Genomic DNA, 13,415 nt, shown 5'->3' on the forward strand with positions numbered 1-13,415 from the left:
AGGCTAGCTTTGGTATTGGATCCGGTCAGCCTCCTCCACAAAACTATAGAACAACATGGACACTCCCATTCTGACACAACACCCTTTCTGCCCTTCTCTTCCCAACTCAACGCTTTGACTTCTTCTCCTGCTTAGCTTTCCTCAGGTACTTTGTTCTTCCTCTCAAGATTTACTCTTTCCAGAACTGGGTTTGTCTTATACATGTTTAAAGATGAGTTCTTTTTATCTCCTCTGGTTCATTATATCGATATCTGATGTGTTTGCTTCATGGGGTTTGCCTCTGCCTTTACTCTGGTACCCGGTTAGGATTTTTATGCCAACTTCACTTTTGTTTTTGGATTGCTCCAAATTTCTGGCCCTTTCGCAATGGATTTTGTTTCTTAGAAAAAAATTTCCCTAAGTTGAGGAAAACTTCATGATGTTCTTATATGGAAGAAAGTCCCAATTGTAGTATGAGACATTAAAGTTCAGTACTTCAATACACTGTGGATTTGGTGTGTCAAATGATTGCTGTTAGGAGTGATAGGTTTATGGAAAAAGTTAGAAACTTTGATTTGAAGTCTAGAATATCTTTTTACAATGTGATTGTAGTTATCCTCTCAAGTTTATTATTTATCATTCGATTACGGGCGAGTTTCTCACACTTGTATGTATATAGGGAGAATTCGAGATTTGGATAGGGTACTAGTAAGGAAGTAGTACATCATGTTGAAGAAGCAGCCAAGTAGGAACACGAGAACCAAAGGAATCAGGGTAAAGCATGTATTGCAGATTGTGTTGCTGCTTGGGGTATGCGTTTGGTTGATATATCAACTCAAGCATTCCTTTGATAAGAAGGCAGCATTGGCTGAGAATGATTCAAAAACCTCAATCAGAACCGAAACAAAAAGTGAGATCCTGAAACTTGGGAGAAAAGACCTTCCTCACAAGGATGTCACTACACATTTGAGACGAGAGGAAGAGGAGGAAGAAGAATCTCTAAGAGAAGAAGAAGAAGAAGAGAAACACGAGGTTGAAGATGAGAAACATGAAGCAGAAGAGCGAGAAGAAGAGGATCCGAAGCATGAGGTAGAAGACATAGAAGAAGAGATTCAGAAGCATGAGGGAGCAGAGCAAGAGGAGGAGCAAAATAAGGATGAAGATCCAGAAGAAGAGGGAGAAAAAGCAGGAGACGAGGAGATAGATGAAAATGATTCGGAGACAAAAGAAGGGGGAGAAGAAGATCACAAGGAAAACCTTATAGATGAAGAGAAAGAAAGAGAAGATGGGGGCGATGAGAAGGAAGTCGACAGGAATGAGGATGAAGAAAGGGAAGACCGAGAAGAAATTGAGAATTCATCAGATGATCAAGATAATGAAGGAGATGATAAAAATGCTCACGAGGCACGCGAGGAACATTACAAGGCAGATGATGCTTCTAGTGCAGTTACCCATGATACCCAAGTTATAAGCACTGAAACTGAGAAAGTAAGTTCTGAAATGTCAACGGAAACCTCTGAAACAAGTGGGGATGAAGATGGAAACCAACACAACATGAGATTGGTGGATAGTAGAACTGCTGAAAATGACACTTTGAGTGTGCCTGCAAGTGAAGAGAAACTTGAAGGGAATTCGTCCAATCCTGTGGCAAATTCACTCTTAGATGGAAAAGTGAAAACACAAACTAGTGATCTGCCAGAAGCTGAAAATAACTCTACAGTTGTGAGTTCAGAAGTAGGCAAAAACTTTACTGAAGTCAACCAAGCAACTAGTTCACACAAGCCTAATGAAACAGAAACTATATCTGAGTCTGCTCAGTCTCAAAACGCAGAGGTAGATGGTACGGCTACTAGGGAGGACAGCACTGAAAAAACGGTGGTTGTGGAACAGACTAATAACACAGTGTCTGCGCATGATCGATTGGATTCTACTGCAACAGTCTCTAGTCATGAGAAGGAGACTAATGTTTCTGAAAAGACCTTAATATCTGATGGTACAGCTGACGTGGATAATAGCTCCAGATCTTCAACAATAAAGCAGACTATGGATGCCACTGAGAATGAACATTCGACAAATGAAGATGCCAGTAAGAACGAAGAATCAGCAAATGAAGATGCCACCACGAATGAAGAGTCAAATGATCAAGATGCTACTACGACCGAAGAATCAGATGTTACAAATGAATCCAGTAGGGTAGATGAAGGTTCAGATGCAGTTCAGGATGACCCCATTGATTCTGCTGATTCCCATATTTCCGAAGACGAGCAAGCGGCTCGCACAGATTTAGATACATTGCCAGAGATACAAACAGAGGAAGAAGAGAATGGAGAGGCTGCAGCAGAGTGATGATGATGGTCCTTGGGTTCTTCTGATATGTTCCCATGTTTCATGCTTGCCTTTCCTGGATATGCCTGGAGGGATGAAATTCCCCATGCAGTAAGGTTTAGTATTTGAGTTAATGGCTTCGAAATCAATACAACAGGTAAAATGTAGGCTAGTGCTTTAATCTGTAAAACTAGAGTTTCCACTGTATTATCTTACTTTGATGTGGTTTTTGCTCAGAGAAGTTGGCTTCTGGATTATGTCTTAAAACTGAATTGATAGTGCACGTCAAATCTTGGCTTTTTTCAAATTCATGTTCTGCTTCCTAGCAAAGTAAAACCACAAGAGTGGATCTCCAGTCTTCTGGTAGACGCAAAGTTGTATTTGCAAACATTACAGGTTTTTTTTTTTCATTTGAAAAGATACATGAAGATTATCTTTTCCTTCTTCTCCCTGCGTAGTGATCCACTAGGCACGAGCTTCCCATCAACTTGGTTTGTATTAAACTACCACCTTCACTCGGAGAAATATAAATCGTAGGGGTTTTCAAACATCACCAACAGCACTGACAACCATGACTTCCATTTCTGTAACTGAAACAAGCTTGTTGACAATAACAAGTTGCATCTAATATCAGCACAAAATATAGTAAAATTGATAACATCAAGATAAATTTCAATGACTATTTTCTTACTGAAAAAGAACATCAGTACTTTTACACAAAGGCTACTATAAACAACTGAAAGTTCCAACTGAATGAGTACAATTTTGTTTCTCTTAACTTTTTCAATTTAAAAGTCTGAAGGTGACTCAAGAATTTTCTTCTCACTGGTCTATAGGTAGACCTCTAAATTCTCACTGTTACGGAAAATCTCAGTGTGATAGATGGGCATCAAAACTAAAGCAGTTCTTGAGAACAAAGCATGACTGGAAAAGGAGATTAATTAACAAATGTGGAGAAAGCTGAAGCAGTAATCAGACACTTTATTCTGATTTCAGTGCAGCTTGAGCTTGATGTGAATTCCACTGCAACAACATCCATGTAATTGATGTGCCTGATTCAGATCACAAGATAATTTTATTACTACATTAAAAATAATTATTTTATACTATCCTCCAAACAATGAAAAGGCTGGTGGTGCATAATCACATCAAGACTTCAATAGTTGTTTCCAGGAAATCCAAACACCACTTGTCATCAGATATTATAGAGCATGGTATTCGTCATTATAGTAGTCAGACAGAAAACATGTGAGCACATACTACTAGCATGTGAATTACTACAACTAGAAACAATAATCAAATTAAACAAACCATATGTTTGCAAGATTAGAAATGAAATTTAGACTTTATTTCTTCGGGGAAAAAATATATTGGTTTTGGCATTAGAAAACATATCAAGCATTAATTTGGTGTTTCCAGGAAATGTAATTTCACAGAGTTTAGTAGCTGTTGAAAGATGGAATGCTGTAGCATGTGCAGGACTACAGGTCCACAACTCTTTGTCAATTAAGCATGGAGGATTTTACAATCGTTTAAAAATGGCCAAATACTAGCACAGAGATTTAATATCTGGACTACATTGTTTTGGAAGATGATATGTACTCTAGTTCGTAATCTATTTTGTTTTATGAATTGCACATATCAGGCTTCCTTCCAACTATGCCTACAGCCTAAAATGAGTATCATTTATCATGTACTATCCTGTCAGCAAACACAATCATAAAACATGCGTTTTATGACATGGATTTACAAAATTTGAAACAGAATTTTTGTACTTAATATCAAAACAGAGATATATGCCAGTTATAAAGATCGTAAATAAGGTGGAGCAAACCGATACCTGCAAAAAAGCCAACTGTTGACAGATTTGCAATGGCCATGGTCTGGTAGATTAGGTACTCTGTCAAGAAATGACCAAGTGCATAGATGAATGACAGAAAGGTAGCTAGGTAGAGTGGCTTGTTGTCGAGGTTCAAGGCACAAAGATAGCAGAGTGTGCAAGTAAGGAGAGTCCAGACCCCAAATGTCCTTCCATGAACTTCAGTCACTGCAAAAATAATAATCGCAATTACAAAACATGAAATTAAGGGCAAAGGGAAAAAAAGTGATCTAATTGAACAATCTTTGTAAATAGCATTCATTTATAGAATTAGAACAATCATGAACAAACAAAAGTGCTAAAAGCCTAAAACTAATCCAGCTTCACTGGTAAAGTATGTCATACCAATACAATCAAGTGTGCAACTACTAATATTACGTTCTAAATTTTAGGGGTAAAAGTTCTACATTTTCTGGTGTTTCTGGTTTTGCCAAGTCTGAGTTGTATTTGAACAACTGGTAGGATAGCATACCCATCAAAGACACAAACAAGTTTTTGATTACTTTAAACTAAATTTGACATCTAAGACAATAGCAGTATTTAGCATTCTAGTATTAACAACGCTGATGATCTGACTATCAGAGTCACCGAACATATCTGCAGAAGTTACACACAATTTGCACATCCATACAAAACCAAACCACGTTTGGTTAATCTACATTCAGATGCAATACCAAATCAAGTTAAGCCCCTTTGGATCTAAAGACTCATACCGAACTTCCATGCGTTCTTCACACAATTAAGAATTCAAAATCCCCACAAATATATCTATCCAACTAAATCTCACAATGAGCAACAAACTTAACACAAATCTCAAATGGGTTTGATTAAAAAGTGAAGCTTTATCCAATTGTGACTCCAGCAACGAAAAAGGATCAAACTTCAACAAGGAAGTTGATTGAGAACAGAGTGAAAAGTCAAGAAAAAAAGGAGTGTACTTTGGGATTTGGAGTAGACAGCAAGACGGAGAGCCCATATGTCGAAGAAGCCGAACCAAACAGAGACCAGTCTAAGTGAACCCACCAGCATAAGCCACCAACTCAACGCCTTCATCTTCACACTTGTCTGTTCTGTTGGAGATGCTCTGAAGATTGTCGACAACTTCCTGCTGAGCAAACTAGTCCCCTGTAATGCAGAGCCTTTTATAGTCTCACACTGAAAAAGACGGCGATGATCCGAACTTCATCAGTGGGTTGCCTCCATGGAGTCTTTGGGCCTATGTGGGTAAATCATGCACAATGAGCCTATGACTCGTCATGTTTATTTGTCGTGTTAAGTGACTACCATAAACTATCATAGTTCATAGTTGTGATCAAATTGACATGTTTCACTTCAGAACCTTTCCAAACCTTATATTTGAAATTCTATCTTTGAAATACTAGAACATTTGGGGTGATTGAGACAAGTAGTCTTATTATTTTGAAGCATCAATGGGTCTTTTTTTTTTCTTTTCCGATTAGGATGCATCAAGGTTTGGTGCAAAGCAGTGATACTTCTAAAGGAACATTTTGTTCGGTTAATGGAACAAAAAAGGAAATTTTGAAGGTAGGGCGATTCGAACCAGCTATGTATGTACTAGGGGCCACCAAAACGATTGCCGCTAGACTCCACCAACCTTCTTCTCGAACTATGGCAAGATAATTAAATTATTTATGAACAAACCAACCCAGATCTGATCTCTCAAGTAGAATGAGCCCCAACAACCAACAAATAGAAGGTGATAACCCTGAACAAGGTTATTGGGTTGATAGACTAGTCCATCAACAACCAACAGTGTGTTCCACTGAACCTCAAGTTACCAAGAGATCTCCTACATGGCTAAAGGTTTTCAAGAAGTGGTTTCCGGGTTCTTAAAAGGTCTGTCAAATCATCCAACTTATCCTCTCTCATCTCTAAAAGAAGATTCCCGGGCTAAGTTTGCGTTAGAAATGGATCATTCATCTTTGAGCTTCACTAAGCTCAGTGACTTTCTAAAAGATTTCTCCAATTTATGCACTGTTGAGATGCTCCCTATGAGGAAATGTCGATCTACCACTCACATGATACTCAGCCCTATAATATCTAGTCCCCAGTGCAGACACCTTCAAGACCTTAGAAGGACTACATGCATCTCTTGGGTTTTGACAGATTGTGTTATTCTCGCTAGTGATAGTCGTGGTTCAACTTCAAGGAATGAATTAGATAAATTGATTGTCTTTCTTTTTTATACACACATAGATAGAGGCTCTTTCACTAACCCTCTTAAGTATTTTCTTTGTGTGTTCAGTGGGAGATACATATTCTAAATTCAGAGAGATGACTCCCTGCATACTCACCGCATATGTCAGTTCGCCTGAAGTTTCTGAAACATGTACCTACATGAAGCGGAATGCGAGTGAGGAGATCTTAAACGGAATAGACATAAACTCAGTTCAGAAGTTGGGCAAGCTTACAAAGGGAAGGGACTTCGAGGATAAGAAGGCTTAAGTTGAGATTTAAATCGCCGGAATACAAGATAAGGTCAGTTGATCACTTTTCATCTACTTTAATTCATATGAATATTTACAAGGGAGATTTGAACAAACAGTATATCAACTAATTCATTTTGTTAATTAACAATGTTAGTGGCTTTATTCCTCACCAATTTTAAAGAGCATTTTCATCACTCCATTTTCTCTGATTGCATTGATAGAGCGTTGGTTAAAACGTCTATAATAAACCCTGTAAAACATCATCGTTAGTATAGAATAAGCAGAGATCGTTCTTTCCGGGGAATTGAAGGGAACTCTAAACTTTTAGTGTTAACAAATAATGTGGGGTTTGTGATTGATTATTAACTACTAAAATAAAACCTAAATTACTATTTACATTATCGACTTCTCTTTAACAAATTTAAACCAAATTTACCATTACACCACATAATTACAAGTTCGAATCTATCATGCATTCTAATTCGACCAATTACATACTTTTTAGACACCAATACAATTAGAGCCTTAGGGGATCATCTAATCATGCAAGATTTCAATTAACATTTAGATTGACTTAGGGCCTAATCTAAATTTGCATGCAATCGAATTCAATAACACTTAGAGTAGAAAGCAAACAAGATTATATTTAAGCACCAAATCTTTGTTGGAGACATGTTTCATATGTGGCGTCACCCACCATGGTTTCACATGTAAATTTCCAGAATTTTTTTACCACTTTTAATCAACACAAACCGAACCTACTTAGGGCATGATTCGATATGTGTCAATATGGTTGATGAATCTAGCACTCAAACACAATCTTAGGGACTGCATCCAAGCACTAAATTCATATGCACATATCTGAAAATTATCTAAAAGTATGAGAAAGATGATTAGAACACAACAATAGAAATACAAACTTCAATAATTATAAGAACATAAATTCGGTATAGTCTAAAAAAATATCAAATACAATCTGAAAATTCTAAAACAAATACAAAACCAATATTTCCACATAAATAACAACTTACAATCTTCATAGACAAAGAATTGTAGATTAACGCAAATAGACGAAACCATGGAGATGAGTTGCGAGAATCACACGTTGTAGGAACCTTGGAGGTGTGTCTTCAATAGTGAAACTCGGTGGAGATGATGATAGTTTTGGGGTGGACGGCTTGGCTGATTTGTGAGGGAAATTTATGGTGGTGTTTTGGTAGAGTTTTGGCTCTTAAATGCTAATGAGAAGTCCTCTTATTTGAGAGATGAAATCATGTATATATAGAGAGGAAACAATGAGGGTAGTTGCATCTTTCCTCATATTATAATAACATGCTTTAATCCCTTAAATTATGTCATGATTTATTCCCTAAAACATGCCATGCTCTAATCCCTAAAACATGCCATGTTTTATGCCTTTAATGATCATCTTCTATTTAATTGTTGCATGACTTGGATCCATCTTTTTTTCTTTAATTATCTCTTCAATCCAATCTGAAAATAAGAAAATAAAATCATAAGTAAGAGATAATTAGTTTCAAAACCTAACAAGGATTCCTAGTCAAACTAGGACTATAAACCAATTATGCGTTTTTAACTCATGTAAGCACAAAAATGCATCAAATACCGCTCAAGACTCTTACTACGACTCAATAAATCAATAGTACAACAATAAGGGCTAAGAAAAGTACAAATCGAGGTAAAAACATGTTAAGAACGTCACACAAAGTGCTCCTATCATGCATATTTCATTTCCCTCTAATTTCAACTTTTATGTGCAGATAATGACATTATATTAGGGTTCTTGCACCTATGTTGACTATGTGCAGATAATGACATTAAAATAGAAGTGATTGAGATGGAAAACGTTGGTCTTTGATTATTGAATATGTTGTTAAATGTTTTGAGTCTTTGTGAGTTTTACAATTATTTTGCTGAAATGTAGGCTCAAACCTATTTATTGTATGTGTACATCATGGTGGGAGATTTTATTCACTGAATGAACTAGATAAGGTTTATAGAGGAGGTGAGATTGATTATGTGGATGGAATTATAGACCAAATTTTGGTGACAAAGTTTAATTATTTTGATAATTGGTTTTTTTAAATAGTTGAAATTGGAGAGAAATGAAAGATGAAATCGGAAGAAAATGAAGTGATGAAAATGCCCTTGAAAATTGGTAAGAAATAAAGTCACTAACGGTGTTAATTGACGGAATGAAATGAAATTAAGTTGAAACAGAAACTTGAGGTACTAATATGATAGTTTCCAAATGTGAGGTATTGAAAGTTATAATGGAAAATAGTTGAGGTATTGTTTGTTGAATTCTCCATATTTATAAACATGAAAGAACAAAACTGATGTAATTTAGAATCATATCAATCCAATTATCATCTAAACCAAATTCAGCTACACACTTTTTTAAACTTCCAACTAAGGAAGTCATAGACCTTTCCCAAGTCTAATTTAACTGCAATAGAACCTAGACATTTCTTCTTCTTTTTTGAAAGTTTTCTAACCGTTCACATGTGCAATTATGATATTATCTTGAATAACTCTCCCGAGCAAAAGCTCCCTGATTTTTTAGATGTAATTTTTTTTAAAGGTGTATAAGCCTTTTGGGTACTGATTTTGTAAAAGACATTCCAAAGGCTTCTAGGCCCATAAGGAACAACTAATTCAACTTTTTCAACATTAGGGATAAGAGTATGGTTGAACTCCTGTAAATAATTATTAAAATAATATTTGATGAGTGGTATCGTCAAGGACTAAAATATCGGAGAAATTGGAAATATCGACCTTCAGAAAAATGGATATTTCGAAAGAAATATTTCAAAATATCAGAAAATATCGATTTTTGTAAAATGTTCGATCAAAATAATTAAAATATTTTGAAATTATTAGAAATCACTTATATATAATTATGTACAAATATAACACAAAACCCATCCTAGTGGGGATGGTTGGGATGATTTGATATATCATGGGAGTGCAAGGTTCGATTCACCCCACCAGCACCAATATTTTATCTCAATTCAACATTTGAGATGAGTTTAAGGCAATTTATCGGCAAAATATCGAGAATATCGTGGAAATTTTGATAAATTCGCCATATTTGACGAAATTTCCTAAATATCGTGCGATATTTACTAGGTATGTGAGGAAAGTTTCCATAATTAAAAAAATGAAAATATCGTGATAATATCGGAGATATTATCGATATTTTAGTCTTTGGGTATCGTAACCTGTTTTACTTCATCCTTACATTTCGGGTAGAAAAAAGCTTGTAGACCATCAGGTCTAAGGGCCTTCTGAGGCCCAATTGGATTAACAGTGTCAAGAAATCTTCATTGTTAACTTTTAGTAACATAGTATTATTATCATCAGCATTAATATAACATGTAATGGTTCATGTGTGTTGTTTTATTATTGTCATCAACATTAATATAAGGTGTAATGATTCATGTGTGCTTATTTTTACAGGTCCATATGTGATGTTATTTTTTTCACAAGAGAGGTCTAGTAGGCTCGTATGTGGTTGACTAGAGTGATTGGCTCTGGAGCAGACATCGTTGAGGACATATTAGAAGCAATGTGGCAGAAGTATGGAGGTAATACTCCATGCTCTGTCATGGTTGATAATATCGGCTACATCCTTCTAATAGCTACTTTAAGGGATAAAAAAAAACAGGAGGACAATTTTCAGTGGTAATTTTCTTCTTTCAAAACAACTTATTATTATCAGTTTCATTGTTGGTATAAGTAATTAATTTGAGGTTAATTGCAATTTTCTACTTGTGTTGGCAGTGCGTACGGTGCGGGAAGCAAGTATCTTGATTGATATTTGTCTAACCGTAGTAGAAATGATTGCAAAATTCTATGACACCCGCTTGAGTCTTGCTAAAATTGATGACCAAAATAAATTGAGTTCCCGCGATCTTTTAAAGAATCAGAAGACAATGTGATATTCTTAATTTACCAACATGGCTTAAGTGCAGAGGTGGAAAGATGGCTTAAATATGTTCTTCTGAGATATCTTTTTTTAGTTTTCAATTGTTAGTTTGGATCAACATAATATTGATATATACTAGGTACATGCATGTACTTCGCTGCGGTGCGTATATGTACATGTTGGACCAAAACTAGAGTCATTATATTAAAAATATATACGCTTCAGTCGCCTTAGTTTTTACAAAGTAGAGGACCATAAATGTGGCATTTGTACAAAAAAAATTCTTACAGTAGCATGTTCAATGTTGTTAAACAAAAATGTAGTTAAATGTACACCTACATATGTTAGATAGGTCTAGCAGAAGTCATATATAGATACATAAACCAAACAGTACTCCAACATAGGATATATGATATATCTCACCTTCATCTCTGAGATGTGCCATGAAGCTCTCCTTCTGAAGAAAAAAAATTAAAACCAATGAGTTTGGTATGTATAAAATTCATAAGCAAGAACTGAAAAACATGACACAAACACTATTGTGGATCTTACCATACATGATGAATTCAGTTTTTAGTGAGCAACCACTATGAAGGATATAAACAAATTCTGGGAAACTATATCTAAACTACCATGAAATGATATATAGTCAAACTATTAGTATAACAATCTGGTACGTTGACAAATAATGATTGGAACAGTTGGTTGGATCAAGACCAATTGATCACTTAAGTATTGATTGTAAATATTGCAAGAACATATATATTGGCCATTAGAAAGAACAAACTAAGCATTAACACGTCCTAGCCATGAACATACTTTTTTTTACAGACCATCCCATTTTAATTTAGTATTTTGATCATAAAGCTTCTCGGACCGAATCCATGTTGCTAGTCGGTAATGTTTAAATACAAAGAATAGAATTAGAGTAATATGATTAAAATAGAGTAAGCAACCCACAGTGCAGATCAATTATAAATAGTTTAAATCTATTCTAAACATGGTATTTACGATTTAACTCTTCAACTATGTTCAAATCCATAATGTTTATCTTCACCACATATTTCACAGTTGTCGGGCTCATTTGGTTGACAACTTGATATGTTAATATGAAAAGAAAATGTTCCATGAGAAATAGAAATGATACATTAGAAAGAGTAAAACACACTAAAAATTGGAATTACTTACTGTGGCACTACTATACTTCAGGGTTTCCAATTGTTAGGAGAATGGTTCAATTCTTCAATCCCGCAAGTCCAGCATCACGTCAGTAGAGCACCATAGTAGAAGAGTCTTAAATTTTCCATTTCTAATTAAATATCTTGTAAGAAATCAATTGAAAACATGTACCATAACATTGCATTTCACTCTGTAGCATATATGAGAATTCATCGTTGATAAGAAACAGAACATGCAAAATACATAAATGTTAAAGGCATGAGTTCATCATATAAAACCAAGCATAGCAATTATAACTTACTGTGTAATAACTGATTCTACTCTTGATTAACTACTTGTTGATTCCCTGTAACCTGGATCTTTAAAGCAGCTGTAAAATTCAACGATCAGTAAAAAATTGTAACATATAAAGAGTAAAGACCAAATTACAAATTAGATTACACAAAAAAAAAACAGTGGATGAAAACAATGGAGATGTTTTATGTTACATGTAAAAGTGCCTCACTATTTGTTTATTACTTCTAATTTGTATGAATAGAAAAAGGTAATGCCTTTAATAGATTTGTGAATTATTAACGGTTAACACAAATAAAGTCAGTGATATACTAATATATAATTGAGATTTAATGATCAAGCCCAGCAAAAAAAAACAATATATGATCAATATACCCTCCTAAAACTCACACCAGATTAACAATATATGATATACTGTAATGTATGTTAAGAATCCAATCTATAATGATCAATTAACTACAAAAGGTTAATAGCAATGGATATACGCATCAGTCATATCATCTCTATAAGGAAAACACATATGCATTAGATTCCTATCACTACAAATTATTTCAGCCCTATCAAAGTTAATGGCAACGGATATGTGCATCTGCTATATAATATTTGTTAAGCCTATGATCATGCTTATGTTGTAAGCACTTTTTCTAATGGAAACAGACCCATATATCAAGCTGGAAACAAATCTATAACTAAATAATTATGCAATTACTCGAGTCTTACAATCATGTTCAATAGGTTGAAACCATTGCATCACCAAAACGTTAAAACCATTTTTCAACTGTAATCTCAATTGAAAGATAAACAAATTCCCTAAAACAGAAGGTAAGAAAGGATAACAGAAAACAAACCTGCAATTGGTTCAATTCAGCCCCACTCTTCGATCATCCAATCAATTCATCATCAACTACCCATAAATTAAGCAAGAAGAAACCTATAATAAAAGGCCAATTACCCAGAGCAAAAGGATAACAAAAAACAAAAAACAAAAATCAAAAGCCTAGCAGGAGATTACATACCTACATAAACGCCACTTCTTCTCTCGCCCTACGATATTTATCTCTCTCTCTCTCTCTCTCTCTCTCTGGCCGACGAAGTTAAGCAGGTGGATTTCATACGCAGAAATTAAGCAAACGAAGCGAGGTTAGAGAAATCACCAATCGAAGAAATCAAAGAAAGGGAAAGATTGAGGCCTAGAAAGAAGAAGGAATTTACCAATTAAGTAGCGCAGAAAGATCAAGTGTCTAGATTGCGGAGGAAGAAAAAGAAGAAGACCTAGAATTATGAGAGCCTCTCACTGGAAAAAAAATATATCACGAGGTAGAGAGATGTAGAAGACGCTGGAAGATAGTAGAAGAAA

General features: G+C 35.1%; 2 protein-coding genes across 3 annotated transcripts; one reads left to right on the forward strand and one right to left on the reverse strand.

Moving 5' to 3' along the window:
* The first annotated feature begins 39 nt into the window (after positions 1-39).
* Positions 40-2,679, forward strand: LOC126783017 (uncharacterized). 2 transcript variants are annotated; one of them, XM_050508396.1, is made up of 2 exons: positions 40-145; positions 659-2,679. In XM_050508396.1, exon 2 carries the CDS (start codon positions 706-708, stop codon positions 2,323-2,325), a length of 1,620 nt encoding a protein of 539 aa, XP_050364353.1. In that variant the 5' UTR covers positions 40-145; positions 659-705; the 3' UTR covers positions 2,326-2,679. The 2 variants fall into 2 exon arrangements, with proteins under 2 accessions (XP_050364353.1, XP_050364354.1); XM_050508397.1 differs by lacking the exon at positions 40-145 and adding an exon at positions 149-294.
* A 297-nt stretch (positions 2,680-2,976) lies between these two features.
* LOC126784404 (ergosterol biosynthetic protein 28) lies at positions 2,977-5,379 on the reverse strand. The gene is made up of 3 exons (XM_050509868.1): positions 5,122-5,379; positions 4,145-4,351; positions 2,977-3,356 (listed from the first exon to the last, which is right to left on the reverse strand). The coding sequence occupies exons 1-3, from the start codon at positions 5,234-5,236 to the stop codon at positions 3,286-3,288; spliced, it is 393 nt and encodes a 130-aa protein (XP_050365825.1). The 5' UTR covers positions 5,237-5,379; the 3' UTR covers positions 2,977-3,285.
* Between the last annotated feature and the right edge of the window lie 8,036 nt (positions 5,380-13,415).

Source organism: Argentina anserina, chromosome 2 (assembly GCF_933775445.1).
Source record: "Argentina anserina chromosome 2, drPotAnse1.1, whole genome shotgun sequence".
Lineage (NCBI taxonomy): Eukaryota > Viridiplantae > Streptophyta > Magnoliopsida > Rosales > Rosaceae > Argentina > Argentina anserina.

Excerpts from the sequence above, each read along its gene's own strand:
- LOC126783017 (XM_050508396.1), top strand. The coding sequence starts at position 706 with ATGTTGAAGAAGCAGCCAAGTAGGAACACGAGAACCAAAGGAATCAGG.
- LOC126784404 (XM_050509868.1), bottom strand. The coding sequence starts at position 5,236 with ATGAAGGCGTTGAGTTGGTGGCTTATGCTGGTGGGTTCACTTAGACTG. Across the intron at positions 4,352-5,121 it reads TGTCTACTCCAAATCCCAAA|TGACTGAAGTTCATGGAAGG; the intron begins GTACACTCCTTT and ends TTATTTTTGCAG. Across the intron at positions 3,357-4,144 it reads AACAGTTGGCTTTTTTGCAG|GCACATCAATTACATGGATG; the intron begins GTATCGGTTTGC and ends GATCTGAATCAG.